Source organism: Sphaerodactylus townsendi, linkage group LG07, assembly GCF_021028975.2.
Source record: "Sphaerodactylus townsendi isolate TG3544 linkage group LG07, MPM_Stown_v2.3, whole genome shotgun sequence".
Lineage (NCBI taxonomy): Eukaryota > Metazoa > Chordata > Lepidosauria > Squamata > Sphaerodactylidae > Sphaerodactylus > Sphaerodactylus townsendi.
The window spans coordinates 68279464-68303273 of record NC_059431.1 but is presented as its reverse complement, the minus strand read 5'-3'; the positions used below and the strand labels follow the sequence as shown (position 1 = coordinate 68303273).

At 41.2% G+C, this 23810-nt stretch overlaps 1 protein-coding gene and 1 long non-coding RNA gene across 2 annotated transcripts in view; one reads left to right on the top strand and one right to left on the bottom strand.

Moving 5' to 3' along the window:
- Positions 1 to 14530, top strand: part of ERCC6L2 (ERCC excision repair 6 like 2) — a 33536-nt gene extending 19006 nt beyond the window's left edge. Inside the window, exons 5-10 of the mRNA XM_048504369.1 lie at positions 1191 to 1384; positions 3970 to 4131; positions 4573 to 4780; positions 10709 to 10849; positions 13500 to 13613; positions 14525 to 14530. Of these exons, the coding sequence (XP_048360326.1) occupies positions 1191 to 1384; positions 3970 to 4131; positions 4573 to 4780; positions 10709 to 10849; positions 13500 to 13613; positions 14525 to 14530 (825 nt within the window). The remainder of the gene's footprint in view (positions 1 to 1190; positions 1385 to 3969; positions 4132 to 4572; positions 4781 to 10708; positions 10850 to 13499; positions 13614 to 14524) is intronic.
- Positions 14531 to 17417: 2887 nt separating this feature from the next.
- LOC125436894 lies at positions 17418 to 23377 on the bottom strand. Its single transcript, XR_007245131.1, has 3 exons — positions 23262 to 23377; positions 18290 to 18361; positions 17418 to 17558 (listed from the first exon to the last, which is right to left on the bottom strand). It is a non-coding gene; the product is annotated as an uncharacterized LOC125436894 (long non-coding RNA).
- Between the last annotated feature and the right edge of the window lie 433 nt (positions 23378 to 23810).

The window sequence follows — 23810 nt, the reverse complement described above, 5'->3', positions numbered from 1 at the left end:
AGTTTGCATGGGATAGCGCAGCAGAGTATAAGCTTTGTTTCTTCTGGTTTTTGTCCCATACATTGTCTGCTTTAGCTACACATTATAAGCTGAATGTGCTGTATGTATCATGGGTTGCTTTACAGTCATTTAGCTCAGCCAGATCTTATCCTTTTCCCATTTAATTTTGACAGCACTCAGAAAACCAAACAATGCATTAGCAGTCTTCATGTCTGTGATGATACATTGGCTCTGTATTTGTAACTTATCCTAATGTTGAAACTTGCAGCAGCCAGGTGTCTCTTGTGGCAGCTAGGATCTTTTGAGCCAACCTGGGTTATCACTGTTTATTATTTGATATTATGAATTTGATTGATGTTGTCCCACTGGTTTCAAAATACGCTTGACTGTAATGATTTGGGAAAGGATGAGCCAACAGACCTTTATCTTTTAAAAGCTTTCACAAACTATTTTGACAGTTACATCTTTCTGGAAATGTACTCCGTTTCTGTTGGTCTTCTGTTTCTGTGATAAAAGGCAGCCTTACTAGCAATCTGGATGGGACGTATGTGGGCTGTATGACCATAAATACAATTCTGATTCGCTTGGATAGGGGTCTGTTTTTCTCATTTTTATTATACAAAAATGCTTAATGGTGTCTGGATTACATGTGGTTGCCCAGCAGGGGCTGAATAAACTTCCTGATTTGTTGCCTGGATGGCATTGCAAAAATTGGGTTGGGGGGAAGTATTTCAGTCACTGGCGTGCCTCAAAGTAAAGCTTCTTGGATACTTTTCCATTATGTCTTGTATAGGACTGCCATAAGTTTGTGAAACAAATTTCCATTTTTGTTTTTTGCCGTCAAGTGCCAATCCAATTTAGAGTGACTTCATAGGATTTTCAAGGCAAGAGATGTTCAGAGATCATTTGTCATTGCCTGTGTCTGTGTAGCAAGCCTTGGCTTCTAATGGTGGTTTCCCATGTAAGATTAACCAGGGCTGACTCTGCGTAGCTTCTGAAATCTGATGATAATTGCTACATTTCATTTTGAAGAGGTTAATTTTGTTTCTCAGTTTTCTCTTCTGGTTTCCTGCTCAAACAACTGAAAGTCAGATTCCGATATCTGTATAATGGAATGAAGTAGTGTACAAATTTTGTATCAAATGGCATTTCATATTTATTCAGCATCATGATATGTTCTTTGTTTTTAGATTTTCCTAATTGTGACCCCTCTTTCTGTGCTGTATAATTGGAAAGAAGAATTGGACACTTGGGGTTACTTCAGGGTTATTGTGTTGTATGGCAGTAGAAAGGACTATGAACTGAATCGAATCAAACAAGGGAAATGTGAGATTGTGCTCACTACTTATACGACTCTTCACCGATATTTGGATGAGTTCATCAGGTAAATGACTTGTGAAGTTTTTGTTTGCAAGGTCAATCTTTATTCAAAACACCTTAGAATATTAGTTATAATCAGGGCTTTGAACCTTGGAAGACTTCTAGCAAGATGTTAGAGAAAATGCATGAAACATGAATGTAATACCTGAATCCAATGCTTACATTTGTAAAAAAACCCAAACCCATCCCTCGAATTCACTGGGATTTACTTCCAACTAATATGTTTTGGTTTGGCCTGAAAATATCTTTAAACATATACAATATACCAGTAGATTCAGTGTAATACTCATCATATATGTCAACTATTCACGTTATTTTGTTAAAAGAGTACATATTTCTATACAGCAGCTATAATTTCAGGATCTCCTCTTATCTCTGTAATATTTCCTTTGGTTAACTTTCAATGGCTGATGTTTGTTGTAGGCCAATGCCTTCAGAGGTCTTCAGCAGTACTATGGATGCACTCTTTAAAATGCCAAATGATGAAGCTTTGATTACAGACCCTAGCCTTGCTTCTCCAAATCTGAATGTTGTTGGTTGAACAAGAAGCTATCAACAAAAGTGCCAAATCTGAATAAATATAAACAATGTGGTTTAATGTTAGGGTGTTGGCTTAGTATCTAAGAGGCTCAGTCCCTGGGAGAAATGTTTTGGGACTACAGCGGACATGAGCTTTATACACTTGTAATAGTAGATTTATTTTATTGCTTTACTAGCGGGCCCAGCCACATGTTGCTGAGGCAATTGTCCTTCGCATCACAGTCCACAACCCACACAGATGTCCATGCAGGTCAAATGATCCCCAGCATAGCCTTTTGGGAGCAGCAGTGGCATAGTGGCTAATAGCAGGTGCACTCTGATCTGGAGGAACCAGGTTTGAATCCCAGCTCTGCAGCTTGAGTTCTGGAGGCTTATCTGGGGAATTCAGATTAGCCTGTGCACTCCCACACACACCAGCTGTGTGTCCTTGGGATAGTCACAGATTTTCGGAGCTCTCTCAGCTCCACCTACCTGACAGGGTGTTTGTTGTGAGGAGGGAAGGGCAAGGAGATTGTAAGCCCCTTTGAGTCTCCTACAGGAGAGAAAGGGGGCATATAAATCCAAATTCCTCCTCCTCCTCCTCCTCCTCTTCTTCTTCTTCTCCTTTTTGAGGGGGGTGGTCAAATGGAATCCCTCTTTCCCTTTTCAATTCACATTGTTATCTGGTGGTATCTTGGTTTTTAGTATAAGGTAACCCTTTCCATTCCACAATGGAACTGTCCAGAGTGCAAATCCCGCTGTCCATGAGGCTGGTTGACATGCACAGTTCTGGCTTGGGTAAGGCAGAACTGGGGCAAGCAGGCTATCTCAGGCAGGCAGCAGAGGCAGGATGGTGAGGCGCTCAGATCGAAGCCAGCTTCCTGGGTTTTTAAAGGGCCACATGCAAAAGAAGCGGAGTCAGTAGTGTTGGTTCGCCCCCACCCCGCAGATTTTCTTAGAAGAAAAGGGCAAACTCCAGCTTGCTTTTAGTAAAAGAGAGCTGTGGTGAATATGGGTGAGGAAGTGGGTAAGTGGTGGTTGGATGTGAGGGAGGGCAGAGTGAGGTGTGTGAGGATGAGCTGGATGTGTATTGTGTGGTAGCAGTGGGTGAGGCACAGAGAGTGAAAGTTACCTGCGTGTGAGGGGGGGACCCCATCTGGTGCCTCACACGGCAAAGTGTGTATGTGCTTCACTTCCAGTTGTATTACCTAACAGTGTTACCTATTTACTGTCTTCAATGCTCATCTCTGCCCATCTGCGCGAACATTCTAAGCCCTCATATCAAGCCCTCAGGCCACAGACAGGCTGCACGAACATTCTAAGGGTGACAGTTAAACACAGCCAGCTTCATGGCCTGGTGCGCCAGGAAAAAGTGATGGTTTTACTCTTGGCCTCAGTGTATGGGATTTTGCATGCGATTTGAAAGGTCCCGATTACACTGCCCCAAGCAAGAATCAGGGAGGGATCGCCATGCGGTACCCTAAATTTGGGGGCATCCAGCCATTTCAGCGTTAGGGCAAGACCAACAAATGAATGGTTAGCTTTATATATATATAGATTACAGCCATAGCAAGCTCCATAGGAGCAGCAGTGGCGTAGGAGGTTAAGAGCTCGTGTATCTAATCTGGAGGAACTGGGTTTGATTCCCAGCTCTGCCGCCTGAGCTGTGGAGGCTTATCTGGGGAATTCAGATTAGCCTGTCCACTCCCACACATGCCAGCTGGGTGACCTTGGGCTAGTCACAGCTTCTCTGAGCTCTCTCAGCCCCACCTACCTCACAGGGTGTTTGTTGTGAGGGGGGAAGGGCAAGGAGATTGTAAGCCCCTTTGAGTCTCCTACAGGAGAGAAAGAGGGGATATAAATCCAAACTCCTCCTCCTCCTCCTCCTCCTCCTCCTCTTCTTCTTCTTCTTCTTCTTCTTCTTCTTCTTCTTCTTCTTCTTCTTCTTCTTCTTCTTCTTCTTCTTCTTCTTCTTCTTCTTCTTCTTCTTCTTCTTCTTCTTCTTTAAATACCAGATCCAGCTGTATATTTGGAAGATATAGATAATCACTATTTCATGTCATTTCACAGCCTGAAGTGGTCAGCTGTCATTGTAGATGAAGTGCACAGAATCAAGAATCCAAAGGCTCAAGTAACTAAAACCATGAAGGCATTAACATGTAATGTTCGAATAGGACTCACTGGGACAATTCTACAGAACAACATGAAAGAACTTTGGTGTGTCATGGACTGGTAAGTTACTTTTTAGCGAATACTTATGACTTGGAGGGTCATTGTATAATCACACATTAAATGCTTTTCATGTATATGTAACACACAGCATAATCATACAACAATTGTATGTTCCCAAACAGAAACCCTATAGTTACATTAATCTGGGAAATATAACTGAGGGTCAGTCCACACAGCATATTTATAACAAGTTGCAATCGTTATAAATGAATTCATTTTCCAAGGAAAAACAAGTTCATTTATAATGATTACATAAATATGCTTTGTGGAATGAGCCTAAGGGTGGCTCACTGTCATAACTACATGTAGTAATAAGTATGATGTTTGTATGTAATATGTGTAGTAGCCCCAGAACTAAATCATAAATTAGGATGGTAGGGATATACTGTTTAACAGCACCATGAAACAATGGACATGCCATTTTGTCTCTCTCTCTTAAAGGGCTGTACCAGGACTTTTGGGTGGTGAAGCAAGGTTCAAGAAGGAGTTTTCAGATCCAGTAGAGCATGGCCAGAGGCACATGGCAACTAAAAGAGAGTTAGCAACAGGTCGGAAGGCAATGCAGAGGCTGGCTCAGAAAATGCGTGGCTACTTCTTAAGGCGTACGAAGTCTCTCATTAAGAGCCAGCTGCCCAAGAAGGAAGACAGAGTGAGAACCATTATTTACAATGAATTAAATTGTTTCATTGTTAGTTGTAATTTGGATTTTGTTGAATGTAGATGGGAATCATTTTAAACTAGAGGAAATGATTTACATCTTCCCTTGTATGTTCATTATCACAGCTCTCATGGTCATGGAGTGGATCCAGTAGGGTCAAGTGGGAGCCAGAATTTAAATTTGCTCACACTATCTGCTGGAATTGGTTTGGGGAAAGACTGGATCATTCCACTCACTTATTGCATTCTTCCGTACACTTCTGCCATTGAAAATCATGGTTTTACATTTTGTAGGTGCAGCACAGACATAATCTCCTATAAAGTTCTGGAGCCTTTGCTGCATCCCGTCCATGTGCAGTAGAGTTCCATGCATGCATAGGGTGGCTGGCTGGAGCCTGCATTTTGACTGCATAGAGAGCAGCAGGGAGAAGAAACTTCTTTGTTGCATTCCTTGACCTGTGAATCTTGTAACGGGCCACCTGCTTCCAGACATTCTTCACTGTTTGGTTACATCAACTCATCAACTGTACTCTCAGTATTATCACAAGCATTTGCAGCACACTACTTTGCATGCAACATCCTCAGTTCCTATTTTAGTTCCCTTGTCCCATTCTGGACTGCTGTTTTTCATGCCAACCCAGTGGTTCCCTTCTTGATAGCTCTCACCACTTCACTTGAGTTTTTGGAGACTTATCCTCAAATATCTTCTCCTTCTTGCAAGATGAAGAACTTGTCCAATAGTGATAATTCTGAAACTCAATTGGAATTATCTCTGGATGTCACACTTTTGTCTGTTGAGAGATGTCAGGCTTTATCGGGACCAGATGGTTCACTGTGCTAAATACTGCAAGCCTTTCTCTGATGTCATCTTAGGCATCCTAAATCTGCCAGCTATTCAGCTTGTTCATTTATGAGGATGTTAACTACTAGCCCTGAATTGTGTTTCTAGATCTCGTAGAATATAAAATATTTATGATGGATATTGAATATCTCTTACCATACCTTGTGCCGATCTGTGTCATTGGTGGAGCACCAAAAGCCATTCGTCACTACCCTGCAGAGGTGTATGGAGGTAAAATGGTGCCCGGAGATAAGACTTCTCCGGGCACCCCCCCCCCCCACCAGCTCCACAGCTTCTGCTCTCCCCAGAGCCTAGGGAGAGCAGAAGCCCCTGTCAGCCTCTGGAGACTTGCTTTTAAAAGCACGGAGGCTGGGAGGGGGACTTGGGGTGGGGCCACGCCCCTAGCCCCTCTTTCTTGTGGGTGCTTTTAAAAGCACGTCTTCAGAGGCTGGTAGTGGCTTCTGTCCTCCCCAGGTTCTGGAGAGGTCAGAGGCCAGGCTGAGAGGGGCCTGGAGGGGGGGTGAGAGGGGCGGTGCCCCTCCACCTTCCCTGGAGGCCAGCTCCTGCTCTCCCCAGGGCCTGGGAAGGGCAGAAGCTGGCCCAGCATCTTCAGGCTCCCTCAACCCATCCAGGTTGTCGCTCCCACGACGTGGACGGGGCCGTGAGAGCCCAAAGACAACATCATGTTTGGGCTTCCTCAGTCCCCCCACATCGATGATAACATGGGCAGGGCCAAGGGAGCCTGAAGTACTTCCGGCTGCCTCGCCGTCTTCCCAAAGGCATCTGGTCACGTGTGAGGCCAATTTTGTGTCCCCTACATGACCAGATTAGTTGAGCCCGGGGACAGGGGTTACCCCTTGTCCCCAGGCAGATATGCCACTTCTACCCTGTTCTCCATGTGATAAGGAGTAGTACCTTTTGGGACAGTGGCTAATTATCAAGATGGCTTTCTGTTCTTTCTGGAAGAAATTCAGGTTTTTTTTCTGGAAGAAATGAATGTTTTCATAGTTAAACACTCTGATGATTAGTTCCAAGTTAGTAAAGCAGCAGATCAGAACAGAATATTACTGATCTGACCTTTTCTTATTCATTTCATTTGCATTCCATCCTGAAATACTGTAGTTATTAAAAATGGAATAGACATAATTCTTTATAGCTTTGCATTCTTCAAATGAAATTCTTCATTCTTCAAATAAAATTCTCAGGTAGATTAGGGAGGGAAAGACCAACCTTACATATTTATGTTTTAAACACTTCTATCTACCTCTCCTTTCTAATATTTTTGTTCTTTTTCACCCAGAGTGCCCCTTCTCTGCCAGGTGGTAGTGATGGCATACCAGTTGTTCTCTGAATGGTAATATTCAAAGGGAAAACACAGGAAATGTCAACCTCCCCAGAACTCTCAATCACTATCCAAACATAACTTGTGACTTCCCAGCTTCCCTCTTGTTTCCTAGTTATTTTCAGTCATGATGGAAATGCTCCCCAGATTCAACTACCATTTATGCCCCTTTTTGTTCGGTCAAAGTGGCAAGATATCACCTCAGGCCGCTTCCTGGAGAGGACTTATACATTTTTTCTAAATAAGTAAACATCATTTTGGATCGTGGGTTCTACGCAGTATCATATAGAACGATGCTATTAAAATTAACTTTTTCTTCATTCAGTATGTGATTCCAAGACAGAATCTGTCTTTTCTCATGTCAGAAATGGACTTACTGCTCCACAATGGATAATAAAATAAGTAACACCCTAGGGTAGATATCAAAGATTCTGTTTCTTCTGAGGTAGAGAGGTGGTCATGTGTCATCCTCAGTCTGAACAAATCAGTGTTTGAACATTCCAAATAGGGTTGTTGGAGAACATTCTCTTTTAGTATAGGAAATATGATAAGTTATCCTAAGCTTGTAGGATGTTTCTGTGTTGTCATCAGTTTGAAGAATTTCCCCTTTCCATCTTGAAGGAGGTTACTATCAAACAATGTTTTAGCTTTTGGTCTCCGTCCAGCCCCTTGAGATTGTCAGAATGCCAACATTCTGGCAGGTCTGTGGCCATTTCAGTAGCCTTCACCTTTTGAGTTGCTCACATTTGTACCAATGTCACTTGATCGACTTGCATAATGGTTGTTGTGGGTTTTCCGGGCTGTGTGGCCGTGGTCTGGTGGATCTTGTTCCTAACGTTTCACCTGCATCTGTGGCTGGCATCTTCAGATGTGTATCACAGAGGGAAGTCTGTTACACACTGCGTCATGTGAGAAGGGAATGTTTAGTGGGGTATATATTGTCCATGTCCCAGGGTGGGGAACCAATCAGTAGATGTTTGGGTGGAAGTTCTTATGCAAAGATTTGGTTGATAGTATTGTATTGCGGGTGGGGCTTACCAGTTTAGGGAGTGATTCACATTTTCATGCCCTGCAGCAGCAGGAGTATTGGTGAATGCAAATCCTGTGTTTGGGTGGAGTCCATTGTTCATGAATTTAGCATGCCCTTGGGGTTTGCTTTTGGTGTTTTTAAGTACTGGTAGCCAAGCTTTAATTCTCAGAGTCTCTTCTTTCCTGTTGAAGTTGTGTTGGTGTTTGTGAATTTCAATGGCCTCCCTGTGCAATCTGACATAGTAACCTTCTGAGTTGTCCAGAATTTCAGTGTTTTCAAATAAAATGTTATGTCCAGTTTTGTTTAAGACATGTTCTGCAACTGCATATGTTTCAGGATGGTTAAGCCGACAGTGTATTTCATGCTTTTTGATACGAGTCTGAATGCTGCGTTTTGTGGTTCCTATGTAGACCTTTCCACAGCTGCAGGTTATGCAATAGACTCCTGCTGAAGTGAGGGGGACTCTCTTGTCCTTTGCTGAGTATAGCATCTGCTGTATTTTCCTGGTAGGTTTGAAGATGGTTTGTAGGTTATGTTTCTTCATCAGTTTCCCTATTTGATCAGTGATTCCTTTGAGGTATGGTAGAAATATTTTTCCTGTGATGGGCTGTTTCTTCTCAGTCCTCTGGGTTTCTCTTGGTCTTAAAGCTCTTCTGATTTCTCTTGTGGAGTAGCCATTAGCCTGCAGAGCCCAGTCTAGATGATTGATTGCATCAGGGAGGAGGTGAGGTTCACAAATTCATTTTGCACGATCTGTCAGAGTTTTGATTATGCCCCTTTTCTGTTGTGGCTGGTGGCTGGAGTTTTTATGTAGATACCGGTCTGTGTGAGTTGGTTTTCTGTATACTGTGTGGCCCAGTTGATGGTTGGGTCTGCGAAAGACCAAGACATCTAAAAAAGGCAGTTTTCCTTCTTTTTCAGTTTCCATGGTAAATTGGATGTTTGGGTGGATGCTGTTAAGGTGGTCCAGAAAATTCAGCAGTTTCTCCTCGCCATGGCTCCAGATTGTAAAAGTGTCATCCACAAATCGGAACCAAGTTGTGGGTTTCCTGGGTGCTGTTTTGAGGGCTTGTTTCTCAAAATGTTCCGTGTAAAATCGGCTATCACTGGGCTGAGGAAGTTTCCCATGGCTACCCCATCTGTCTGCTCATTGTAATAATTGTCCCATTGGAAGTAGCTGGTTGTTAGGCAGTGTTGAAACAAAGCTGTGATGTCCTCTGAAAAAATCTGGCCGATGAGTACGAGGGTGTCTTTCACTGGAACTTTGGTGAACAGTGAGACACCATCGAAGCTGATAAGTTTGTCGCTAGGGTTGAGATGGAGATTGCAAATTTTTTCAATGAAGTGGGCTGAGTCTTTAACATAATGCGTTGTGTGTCCAATGTTGCTTTATAATTGTGAAGTCAAAATTTTTGCCAGTTCTTATGTGGGGGAACCAATCGCACTCACAATAGGTCCGAATGGAGTCCTTGTGGATTTTGGGGAGTCCATATAATCGGGGTGGAAGAGCTTCTGACTTGCAGATTCATTGGGATGTGTCTGGTTGAATGGAGGAGTTCTTAATCAATGTGGTGGTTTGGCGAGTGATTTTCTTGATTGGGTCTTGTTTCAGTTTTTTGTATGTTGTGGGATTAATTACAGAATCTATAATTTCATACTTAAATGTGTAGCTGAGTGCATGTTTTACCTCTTCAGTCCTCATGGAAAAATTCTGAATGGAGTGAATGTTTGTGGTGGTATGCATTTAATGACTGGCCCAAACTCCATATTGCTCCCATATCCCTGCTCTTAATAGGTGAGCCCTTCGGGGGAGGGCGGTTTATAAATATAATAATAATAATAATAATAATAATAATAATAATAATAATAATAATAATAATAATAATAATAATAATAATAATAATAATAATAATAATAATTTATGAAAAAGCTAAATGCATGTTTTTAATGGAAAACTCTGTTTGAGTTTGGCTTCATCAAGATGAAAGAAGCTATTTTCAGCTGCCTCATTGGAACATTTTGATGAGCATGAGAGTGTATTTTAAAGAATGCACAATTGCAAATGAGAATACACATACCCCTCTTCCTACCTCATTTATACCTGCCATTCAGCCAAAGCTGGAAGTCTAAACTGTCTTTTGAAAAGAGATTAACCGCAATGTCATTCAGCTGTCTTTAATCTCGCCGGTTTTATTTTATCTCATTCTTTTGATAATGTGAGTATATGTTCAAGATACTGTTGGATTATTATAACACAGCATGGTGCTGCTGGTTTGTGGGTGGCCTGAATTCAAAAGTGATCTTGGGATTTCTGTACCCTGCTGGTTGAGATCAAAAGATGTCATGGAGATGCCCCCCATGGTCTAGGAGAGGAAGGGTGAAGCTGGTCTGACCACTGTACAGAGCCCCTCCTTCCAGCACTAGTGAATCAGAATATCAATAGATACCTAAAAATTGACTGCATTTCTTTTATTCCGTCTGGTTTCATTTGTGCTTTACAGTCACCAAGGCCAGGAAATGGCAAATAGATCTTTTAAGTTGTTCAAAATCTCTAGTTTATGATTAGGCATGTCAGCCTTTTCCGTGCCTGGTACTTCTCTCAAACTGCTGCAGTTTAATTTTCTATTTTTAACAGATTATTTTTTATATTTCCATATATTTATTGCTGTTGTTTTTATTTGCCTTGCCTTGCATTTTATCTTGCCAGATGGTATATTGTTCTCTAACGGAGTTTCAGAGAGCAGTTTATAAGGCCGTATTGGAGACAGAAGATGTACACTTGGTTCTTCAAGCACGGGAACCCTGTAGTTGCAACAGTGGCCGTAAAAGGAGGAATTGTTGTTACAAAGTAAGAATTTTTCTGTGCTTGATTTCCAATTTCTGCTGTTCAGATCTACTGTGCAAAGCTGTATACAACCCATTCTGCAACATTCATCTGTTTGCTGCATGGGCAACATTCTGTAGATCTGCAAAAGAGGAATAGTATCTGACGGTTCTTTCTATCAATGTGGTTTTTTAAAATTTCCAATGTTCTGCAACAGTATTAAGTCCTCATTTGTCATATTTATATTTTTAATAAGCAAGGCAACCTATTATTCTTATGACAAAGTAGTTCCATTGTTTGCAAATAGTTATGGGACTAATTTTGTTTCGATTGTGGTTAGTATCAGGTTATTGTATTTAAGGTATGACTTTTTATTAGCACTTTTTCAGAGCTAGTTTTTAATGCTGAACAAGCCTCACCTGGCAACAACCTTGCCTACTTCAGGGTCAGCCTGTCTTTTCAGATGCAGAAGTTGAATTGTTTGTAGGCAAAATAATAATACTCATTGTTCATTCAGAGCCATGTTAAGGGACTCCAGTGTCATCAAAAGGCAACTCCTTGCCTCAGAAGGTTTCCAGTTTTGGAGGCTGGGGAAGGCAACAAAAGGAAGGGAGGAAGGAGGGTAACTGGGCATCAGTATGTGTTAGATTGCTGCCTTCCGCAGTGGCAGAATTTTGTACTCCTTCCTCATCATTGTAGTCCCTTGTCTAACATGTCTTTATGTGCCATGTCAGTCCCATGGTTCCAGGCATCATCTTTTTATGGGACAAAAGATGGAGAAATGGCAGGGTGAGGAACTATGTATGCTTTGCACTGGTGCATGGCTTGTTGCATCCTGATTGCTAGTATAAGCAGGAAATGGAGGTGGAAACCAATAAATCAGTTTGCAAAAACATCTATAAAATGGAAAAAGGCTTTTTTGGTTATTCCTTTCATTACTCTCACATAATCAAATGAGTATGCAAAATTTTGTCACTTTAATTCTTGTTTACTGCCCATTTAATAGGTACTCATAGTACAAAATTGGACTCGATTGGCTGATTTTGGCCATAACATATTCCAGTTGATCTTCATGTACCTGCAATTACCCGTGAAGCAGAGCAATCAATCACTTTAAAGTTGACATAATAAAATGATTGAGTAGTAATATGTGGTCATGGAGAAATTATGTTGCTAAATTATAGTGGATGCTATCGTTGTTTTAGAATTCCTGTGCTCATGAGATTAGTAAACGTGGCACTGGATTTACTTTTTGCCATGTTTACTTCTGTGGAAGTACCACAATGTAAAGGATCAGTGAATCATCCGCTAAAAATCAGCCAGGTATAACAGGGAAAGCAATTATTTGTTACAATTGTTTATATCATTGCTGGTGTAGCGGAAGATATTGGATGAGAAATCACAGGTTGTTCAAGTTAGTGTGTTTTAAATGTTAATACTCTGAACCCTAAGTATATTTAATGGGGATTAATTCCTCTGGAAGATGGTCCAAATGTGTTCAAGTTTGTGACTGAACTTGTTCTGCAGAAAGCAAACACTTAAGAGTTATGACAGATAAGGAAATAATTAATCCTTGTGGATGTGCTAAAGGAAGGAACCAAAATCTTCATAAATCCCATTAATTTCAGTGGCACAGAGCTTGTATAGGAAAAGCTGCTGGCATGGATGAGTTGGTCCTTTAATTTATGGGGAAAGTTTCTGACATGGGCTGCCAATTCTGAGTTGTGAAATTCTTGGAGATTTGGGGAGAGAAGGGTGGGGTTGAGGGGAGGAAGAGAGAGGAGGGAGCTTGACTTGGTGCAATGCCATGGAGTCTACCCTCCAAGGCAGCCGTTTGCTCAGGGGAAATTATCTTTGTAGTCTGGAAATCAACTGGAATCCTGACAGATCTTCAGGTCCCACCTGGAGGATAGCAACCCTATTTCTGATGGAAGCTTCCTGGAGAGCCGCTAACAGCCAAGAGCAAGCCTGGCTGAGCGTTAATCAGCTCAGACTGGGCAGTTGCTGGCACAGCAGAAAATGACACATGAGTTTATTCCAGTTGTCGCCATCACTGTCAACTGAACCACAGGGCCTGCTCAACCCAGGTTTCCACTAGGTGATTTTAACATCCCAATCCATCACTTGTTCCCAGTCAATTGTATCAGGGATGATGCATACCTGAAAAATGATTGGCTTATTAGGACACTTCCAGTGATTTATTATTTTCTTGGAGTGTTTATCTCCCTCTGATCCTAGTGAAGGTAACAGCTCCTTTGATAGAAAAACTAAATTGTGATTAACATCAGGTCCCCAAGACCCCATCCCAGGAATCTGTTTAATGTCCAAGAAGTAAGGCCTGTATGTTCTTACATTTATCATTGAATACCAAAATATTCAATGGAGGTGGGGGAGGGATGAACTGACATACCCTTGGAATGCATAATTTTTCATTTAAAGGCTATTGAATAGTTGTGTATAGAAAACTGCATATTTATCCATTCATAACTAATGACCAGTTTCATGATTTTGAACAATTTGCAGAATGTAACAACCTTTTTTTAAAAAAAATATTTCTAATCATACAATTCTTCTTTGTGTCCCAGCAATGATGAAAATATGGGTTTTGCCTGCCCTGTGTCAAATAGTTCTAAGCTGGTTTAATCTCTTTATCTTTCAATTTATATTTCTACAGACAAACACACATGGTGAAACAATGCAAGCTTTGTATTTCAGTTACCTGACAATTCTTCGTAAGATTGCCAATCATGCTGCACTGTTACAAACTGACAGCACTAGCAAACAGCAGGTTAGTTTCCTAGAATATTCATAGCCAGAGAAGAGATGTGATTGTGCTGGTAAATTCCACTTTGCAGTTTCATGATTTTTTAAATGTTGGATCACGTATTGCTGTTCTGCAAATCCAATACACTTCCTAGTAGTTTCAGTATATTTCTGACACTTCAACACCGTGATACTAGTAAGGTTTTAAGAGGAGTGTCTTCTCTCTGTTTCCCTCACCTGAGTTCTACTCCCACTCCTAATTCTTTTTCCCTTTCTCATATGCACTCTGACTACTACTACTGGAAAGGACAATAAAGCTGAGAAAAGTTTAAGTCAGCAGGAAAAGAGGAAGACCCAAAACATGTTGACTTTATAAAGGAAGCCATCTCCCTCAATTTGCAAGACATGAGCAGGGCTGTTAACAATAGGATATTTTGGGGGACGTTAATTCATAGTGTCACTGTAAGTCAGAATTGACTTGATGGCACTTCCCACAAACACACATACACACACTCTACTCTGATCCCTTACTCATCATAACCTTTCACAGATACAGAAGGTACATACTAAGAAGGGTGAAGAGCTAGAGTACTGTGTCCAACTGGCTTTGCTTCCTACATGCTAGCAGCCGACAAGAGGACCTCTTCCCTGAATGCATTCTCCTTCACCTTCAGAGCCAGAGTGTAGCGCTGCAGAGCTCATATTGAGACACAGGGTGATGTGAGCCTCCAAGCAGTGTTGGCAAACCTGCCTACTTACTATGAAGGTTGGGGAGTCAGTTGTTATAACAAAGGTCAACATAGAAGCCTAAAAGCTTGATTTCTGTCATGGATAGATAGAGTAACATGGGATTACTACTACTGCTTGGGGGTAACAGCTATATGACCAGCCACGAGTACTACAGCTATCCTTTTCTTCCTCTCTATCTCTTGACAGCTGTGAGCCTCTGCATTCATTCTTTCTGTCCTGCCTGGACATTCAGTGAATGATCTGCAGAATAGAGTCTTGTTTACCATTAGGCTGTATTCCAAAGGCTGGCTAAAGGATGATTCTTTTCAGAGGGAGTGGGAAATCAGATGTGCTCTTAAAGGTCACAAGGTGAAGGGAGAATGATCTCTGCTATCCTTGTGCCTTCTATAGCTTAAGAACATAAGAACATAAGAACAAGCCAGCTGGATCAGACCAAAGTCCATCTAGTCCAGCATTCTGCTACTCGCAGTGGCCCACCAGGTGCCTTTGGGAGCTCACATGCAGGAGGTGAACGCAATGGCCTTCTGCGGCTGTTGCTCCCGATCATCTGGTCTGTTAAGGCATTTGCAATCTCAGATCAAGGAGGATCAAGATTGGTAGCCATAAATCGACTTCTCCTCCATAAATCTGTCTAAGCCCCTTTTAAAGCTATCCAGGTTAGTGGCCATCACCACCTCCTGTGGCAGCATATTCTAAACACCAATCACATCGCTAAGTGAAGTAAAGTGTTTCCTTTGTATTAGTCCTAATTCTTCCCCCCCAGCATTTTCAATGAAATGCCCCTCTTTCTGGTTCTAGTATTGTGAGAAAGAGAGAAAAATTTCTCTCTGTCAACATTTTCTACCCCATGCATAATTCTTGTAGACTTCAAATCATATCCCCTTCAGCCAGCCTCCTCTCCAAACTGAAGAGTCCCAAACGCTTGCAGCCTCCTCATAGGGAAGGTGCTCCTAGTCTCTCAATCATCCCTTTTGCTTGCCCTTTTTCTGCACTCTTCTTCTTTTTTTCGTATCTCCCTCAATATCCTTTTTTTTGAGATGCGGCTACCAGAACTGGACACAGTACTTCCAAGTGCGGTTGCACCACTGCTTTATATAAGGGCAATGACAATCTTTGCAGTTTTATTATCAATTCTTTTCTAATGATCCCCAGCATAGAGTTTGCACTTTTTTTACAGCTGTTATGCATTGAGTTGACATTCCCATGGAACTATCTGGGGGGGGGGGGGGTGGGGGGGGGGGGGGGTGGGGGGGGGGGGGGGTGGGGGGGGGGGGGGGTGGGGGGGGGGGGGGGTGGGGGGGGGGGGGGGTGGGGGGGGGGGGGGGTGGGGGGGGGGGGGGGTGGGGGGGGGGGGGGGTGGGGGGGGGGGGGGGTGGGGGGGGGGGGGGGTGGGGGGGGGGGGGGGTGGGGGGGGGGGGGGGTGGGGGGGGGGGGGGGTGGGGGGGGGGGGGGGTGGGGGGGGGGGGGGGTGGGGGGGGGGGGGGGTGGGGGGGGGGGGGGGTGGGGGGGGGGGGGGGTGGGGGGGGGGGGGGGTGGGGGGGGGGGGGGGTGGGGGGGGGGGGGGGTGGGGGGGGGGGGGGGTGGGGGGGGGGGGGGGGGGGGGGGGGGGGGGTATGCTGCCCTCCGACCTCCAGGGGTCGGAGGGCAGCGTGGGCGGGTCCCTGACGGCCTCCAGAGCGACGCTGGAGGACGAGGTGAGTGGGGGGGATGCAGAAGAGGCGGCTCCGTGCGAAGCCACCTCTTCTGCGCCGGCTTCTGTGGGGCCGCTCGCACGCTCCCGTGTGAATGGCCCCCACCCCTCCACCAGCATAATTTCTGCTGGTGGAGAGGCGCCCTTTCCACTGTGCGGAAAGGGCCTAAGATAAAAAATTTCAGAATTCTAAAGTGTTATTCTGTCTTAAGCAAAAAAAGAGTGTTTGATTATATCTACCATCTTGCATTGCAGATGGAAGGGCATAACATCTAGAGAATGCAAAAGCTCTCCTAAGTGACTGAATATCCAGATCATAAAGATAAGAGGACGGACTCAAGATATATTTAAGGGCTCAGTTCGCATATCATATTAAACCATGGTTTGTTACAGGTAGTGTGATAGTCCAAGCATGAGCCACTCCACTAATTATGGGTAGTCAGGGAATGTAAAATTAGGGTCCGAAACCATGGTTTGAAGTTGATTTATTAATTACAGTTAGTCTTCACTGTAGTTTAATCTGAAACATGAATAGAGAATGAATGGCTAGTTTGTTGTCATCACCATTGCCACAAGGCAAACCAGGATACCAGCTGGTCTCTGCAGACAAACCAGGATTCAAATGACTATACATGAACCAAATCTTAATTTCATAAACTAACCATTGTTAATTGACCATGGTTTCATGTTACATCTGAACTGCAGTACAGCAGCTTCAGGAAAGAAGACTGTTTGTATATATTTGTGATTGCACAGACTCAGAAGAATGTGGGAATAGCGAGCCATGAATGTCATCTGGCTTCAAATACTATTATGAAACACTAGTATCAAATTCAGTAGGATGCCCAACAAGACACCAGTCTTGTAAATGACACAAATGAAAAGATACCTCTGAAAGGGATAAATATACTATGAGAAATAAGTTGAGAAACTAGGCCACTTACGTGCCCTCAAAAGATGCAGTCACAGTTTTACTGAATTTGTGATTTTCTATGGGTTCCAGTTACTACTGGTTTTACTCACATTTAAGAGGAAGATGTGAGTATTCGTGAAAATGAATATATTAGTGATCATTCTGGTTCCAAAAGTAAAACAAAAATAAGCAACTTATACCTAATATTCATCCATTTCAGATGTCAAGTGATCCCCAAAAAAGAAGAGAGGAAGATTTAACAAACATGGACATACGTAAAGGATATGACTCATTTCTACCCTAATAGCTTTGATTGATGCAGTCTACTTCCCAGTCTTATAGCAGCAGACAGTAATGTTATTGCTTCTTCCCAAGGAAGTGACAAAATGCAAGATCAATCAAGTGGGAGTGCAGTAAATTTGCTATAAATCTCTAACTACCTAGACAAAAGCAGACACAGCATTTTCTTACATTGTAGAAACGAGGCAAATGTTAACTTCTTCCATGCTGTTGAACTCGTTTACTATCCTGACCCTGTCCTCTGCCTTTGTATTTCCATCCAGTCTTCGGTAATCTAGCCCAGATGCCATAGAATACTGTTCCAGTACATCAAGTAACTGAAGGAAAAAATGAAGAGAACGGGCAATTAATACTATTTAAAAAGAGCCACTGTAAACTAGGGAGATCATGTGACCTGAAGGTTTGGAACAATCCAGAGCATCTCTATCATCAACCTTTTTCTCTAAGTCATAGAATTACAATTATTTATACCTAACACTTGAACTTTCTCATTTTGTATTTGCAGCAATGATTTGAATATCATCCCATTCCCACTGAAAGCGTCAAACCACTTTATTACCAATAAATTAGTACAAATGTATGTACGTTTACTTCCCAAATTATTTCTCTCTTGCAGAAATTCTACATGTAAGAGAGGCAAAAGAGTCTCGCCTAATGACTTGATCATAGAACTTTAGAGAGTTTTAGTTTATCATGAGTTGTTTCACATTGACCCTACAGTGGAAAAATACTTCTCTGTAGGAAAAAGTGTATAAACTGCCAGTAAAATACCATGAAGTGACTATGCACACATCTGTTTTATTACGGGAACACTGAAAACCGCTGTTGTGCACGCAACCCCCCCCCCCCCAATTCCACAGAATAAATAACAATGCATAATGGAGTTCATATGACTTCTAAATATTTTCTTGCACTGAAGTGCTGAAAAAGCATGTTTCATCTCATCATTATCTTACCAAATATAGAAATCAAGACATTCATGTTTCTAGTGCCTTACATTTTACCACATACTGACAAAATAATCATGTCAAGAAAATGTATAGCTCACCTTGGTAGAAAAGGAAAAAAGGAGGACTTTATCCTTGTTTTTCCTAAAGTGATTTAAAAGTTTCTGTAGAACCTAGAAAAAGGACACTGATTTCAGCTAGCCAAATCTCAATATTTTCCAAACAGAACAACAAATACAACACAAACACCTTTTCACCACAAAAAATTGGACTACACTAAAATGTCCTGATAACTTCTACCGAAACAAGAGATTTCCCAGGGTTCAGTAGAAACACAGGTTTTCTGCTGTGCTTACTGCACACCCTTCCCACCTCCTCCTCCTCAAACACACAGCTTGATCAGACACTGACTGGTTTGATTAAGCTTGTTTGCTGCAAAGTCCAAACAGAGATGCACTGGCAAACTGGTGTTTACATTTTTTCACAGGTCAGTATTCTAAAGTGGGATTTAACCAAAGATCAGGATCTCAATTTGAGCAGCAAAACAAACTCCTATTTGCCATCTGCATTTAAATGTCATAACGAAGGCAACAATAAGCCTCATTGATTAAAATGGGACTTACCTCTGATTAGACCCTCTAAGAGGAGTGCTCCTTAAATAGAGTTTAACCAAACCAGGAAGTGTTCAACGAAGGAGAGTGAGAAGTAGGGAGGTGGCAGGAGCAAGGGACGCAAATGAGCACAACAAACTGTTAAGACCGTGATAGTGCCCACAACTGACAAGCCTCAGTTTAATGAAAATCTGTTAAAATGGGCTCTACACAGTCTCTATCAGATGAAATAAATTTCGCAAACTGCAAAAGTACAGAGGGTTGTCAGAAATCTCTGTGTGCGCCAACATGATCGAAATAAATCTTTCAATGCAAAAAAACAAGAAAAAAAGCAGACACCCTGAAGAGAGCTATAACCCTCTTTTAAATCAGCTGCATTACAACCAAGTTCAGACTTCTTGGAACTTGTCTTCTAAAAATAATCTGCCAGCTGAATGCCCCTCCCTGCTTCCACTGTCCTATATTACTCCATTTACTGTAGGTTCTGGCTTCCAGACTTCACACAGGTCTTAAAATGCCAATAATCCATCCACAAACAATGTTCTGGAAGAGAAGCAAATAATCCAGGACATTCTATATAATAAGAACACTGTTATTTTCAAGAGAAGCATGTCCACATCTGGAAACAGCAATTCCAGAACACGGTGTAGAAGAAAGATACAAAGGGGAAAAGAAGAATTTTCTGCCCCATATCTGTAGTCAATTCCCACTGGTCAATAAATATTTAAACAATGTTATTTATTCAGCAATAAATAACCTCTTAATTTGCACAGAGTTCTGCAAGACCACAACATTAAAATGATAAAGAATAATGCAGATAAAATCTTGAACACAAAATAACCCACTCTGTAAAATATCATCATCGAATTACATGATGAATTAAAGACGCACAAATCAGAAATATTTGTTGAGTTTTAGTTTACAGCTCACTTAGAAACTTTCAGATGACAGAACTGGATTGTTTTAATGTGCAAAAATATACACTGCTGTTCCAAATTTATTTTTTTAAGCCCAAGAAGCAAGTTTAGGGAATGAAAATGTTTTGCTCCAATGCTAATGGAAAAAAAGAGAACAAATATGTTCATATAAGTAATTCCCCAATGGGGATCCTGAAAACAAATCACCTTGTTTGTTTAAATAAAGTGAACCAAAGTCATGTCACATGGGAATTTAGGTATTCTGCAGCTGAGAAGCAGCATCCTGGAAGTCAGAAAAGGTAAGAAGGAAACCACTAAAAGTAAAAAAAGGAAAACAATTCTAATCCATACTCCTGTTTACTTATTTTTATAATAGAAAGAAAAACATAAAAAGTAAACAAACTAACCCAAATAAGAGCCAACAGACTGCAAAGTAGTAGAAATACTTGAAAGTAGTCCTACTGAATATCATGCCTTTCTAACTTCCAGAAAGACTGCATGATAAGTTCCATAGGGGTTCCTTCAATGGCTAATGGAAAGCAGAAACTAATCGACAAATGCAGAAACCTATTGACTGATAGATCTTGTTTACCATGAGCATGTTATGCTACTGCCCCAAATGTCTGGATGGGTTCCCTTCAGTTTTCTACAAACATTCTTGACCTGTACTCAGCTCTATGGGACCTATCCTCCAATGGACACTGCTGCTCTCTCAGGCCATCATAATATTATCTGTGCATGCCCATATTACTCCCTCCTTTCCCCACGATGGACTACTGACTCTTCTCATAATGCTCTTCCACAGTGGCGAAGCGAGAATTGAGGGAGGGGTCCACCTCCTCTTATGTGACTGCATGGGAAACCAGCCCATTCTCAGCTCCAGAGGGAAGAGACTGCCCCACATGCTTGAAAGTTTCTAGAAGCCTTCTGGTCAGATCTCTCTGACTAGTCTGTGCAGTCCTCATGAGGAACTGCACTGAAGATACGACGATGAATATTTAATTCATAAGTGCTCTTCAACATGTCATTCTATTGCTTTCTACTGGTAGCAGCTGACTTAATTTACTGCCTGATCAGCAAAAAAAAAAAAAAACCCACCAGGAAAGTATACTAATTTTGAAATAGGAAAATAAAAGCCTCTATTTCATTGTAAGGCTTATAGTGTATATTTCTTGTTGTTGTTTTGTTTGGCCATCAAGTTACAGCTGATTGATGCCAATCCATAGAGTTTTCAAGGGGAGTTTGTCATTGCCTGCCTCTACATCGCAACCCTAGCGTTTGGTGGTGTCCCATCCTAATATTAACCAGGGTCAACACTGCTAAACTTCTGAGATCTGACAAGATTGGGTAGCCCAGGCTAGTCCAACCTATACTGATATCACTAAATCATTTAATTAATGTTTACTCAGAAATAAATGTCAATCAATTTAGCAGGACTTATTCTGAGGTATGTATGTAGAAGATTGCAATTTTATAGACTGTTTCCTTCCTGGCATTTTATCAAAAACTCTAACAGATACTGCTAATGGAAGCGCCTATGCTCCAAATGTAAATGCCACACAAAGAAGTATTCTTGACAACTGCTCCATAACTGGGGTATTTTTTTCATTGCAGGTTTATCTAAATATCTTTTGAAAACAGTTTAACACTGTCCAGTTTGACTTATTAATAGTTCATAGATTAATTAATTAAAGGGCTGCTTTCAATATATTACATTTCATTTTTCATTCAAGATCTTTAGGATCTCCCTGCCTGGGATCTCTTAGATACGGAAAAGCATTAACAAAACAATCAGAGTTATATAAACCAATTGATTATGCTGAAAAAAGCCACACAGAGACAGATCCAAACTCCACAAAAAGCTCCAGCCTGCTTGCGGAGCTTCCATGCAAGTAAAGTGTCAAGACACCAGAGCTACAGTGTTTCATCATAACTCTTCACAAAAAAGAGAATGCTACAGGACAAAAATGGGTAACAGTTTAACAATTACAATTATTATGCTATTGTTTATGCTTATCGTTTAAGAAATTCATTATAAAATTGCACCAATATTACCTTTCATCAGAGAACTGCCCTGTAATTAACATTAATCATGACAGTTCAGTGGTCTAAAATACAAGTAATATCTCTGACTCCCCAAAGGTATAAAAAAGAGGGCTTTAATCATACATTTGAAACATATTAAATACTAGGTGTTACAAAGTATCAGCAATTATTTAACAGCAATTATTAAACGCAGTGTTTACAAACATTGGCATGTCATTTCAGACTTACCTGGGTGTCAGACACCTCCTATGATAGGCCTTAGACGTACAACCAACGTGAGACAGTTATTGGTACGTGCTAATTTATTAGTGAAACAGCCTTCTACACCAACATCATATGGACATTTTCCATGTGAAAAATGTATACAATGTAATTTTTCTATGTCTGTTCGTTCTCTGAAGGTTCCTAATACTGAGATTGTATGGACATTACGTCAATTTACTAACTGTGACTCAGATAAATGTGTGTATGCGATTATGTGCCCATGTCCTAAAATGTATGTGGGAAAAACGTTACGCCCCTTAAAATTAAGAGTGTCAGAACACAGAAGTTGTATCAGGGCTAAGAAAATGGAAGCACCACTGGTGGAACATTTTTTGACGCATAACCATACGGACACTGACCTCCGTTTTTGTGCGTTACAGCAATTTCAGGGAGATTCTCCCCACATGAATTTAGACAGAATTATCCTCCAAGCAGAAAACCGTCTCATATATAAGTTTAGAACAGATTCCATTGGATTAAACAGGTCATTGGATTTTTCTTGTCATCTTTAATACTGTGTCTTTAAGAACACTGAACAGGTGTTACTTATCAGCTGTGCACGTAGCTTCAACCAGAGAGAGTCAGCTACCAGAGGAAGGTGTGGTAGGATCTAACAGCTTCTTGGAAAGCGTTTGTAAGTGGAACTAATAACATTAGTGAGCTTAATAATTGCTCATTTCAGTATATATGTATGTTATAATTGTATATATATGTGTTTAATAAGTGATGGATTCAATAAGACATTGAAATGAGCTATGAATTGATATGATGTAATATCCATTGACAGATTACCTATAGAACACCTCATGTACAAGTAAATGGCAAATTGGCACTGATGAAGGCACCGAAGAGCGCAATTTCGTGCGATGCGTTCCTGCCAGCAATGAATTGAAGACTGCAATATTTATGACTGAACTTTGTTATCAATTGCAAGAACTTGGATTTATATGAATTTGGATTTATATGAATGTGGATACACCTTTGAAAGGACTATTGAATGAAAAAAGAGAAAAGGTTTAGTTTAGATTATTGAATGAAAAAAGAGAAAAATAATTCATGTGATGATATAACAGTGAATTATATTATTGTATGTTATGAGCATTGTTCCTTATTATACAAATAAGAAATACCACACTTAAATTGGCTGCCAGTGGGTTACGTGGTTTGTATGTTAATGGTTACAAAGTATCCACCAAATAAGACCACGGTCATCTTCCTGACCCTTACAAATTTACCTTCATTTTTCCACTATATTTTGGATCTGAAATAGTTTCAAAGGCAGCATCTTTGCTAAGCTGCACAAAATCAGGAAATTTGGAAAAAACCTGGTTGCACACCCTCGTGATGTGGGCTTCCTGAAATAAAGCACAGTGACAGACAGAAAAAAATTCAAAATTCAAAGTTTCAGTTTAACAGTAATCAATATCTCTATCAAAATGTGTGACAGAATATCCTGCTCCCAAACATTTCTCGTCTGCTCTAATCAAGTAGAGTATCTCATTACAATATGCCCTGTGAATCCTTTATAAGTATTCTTTACAACACCCCTTCCATCTTCTGACTGGGGAAAATGTCTCAGATCTCCATTTTTACTCATGTCTGATGAAAGGAGCTTTGGCTGTTTGAAACCTTCTATCTTGAACATTTTGTTGGTCTCTGGACTTGAATCTAACCGTTCTACAGCAGACCAACCTGGCTACCCTCTGAGAACATCCTTGATATAAAAAGACACATAAAACACTTTTCAATCACTATGTATATCATCATCTTTATTCTAATAGCAA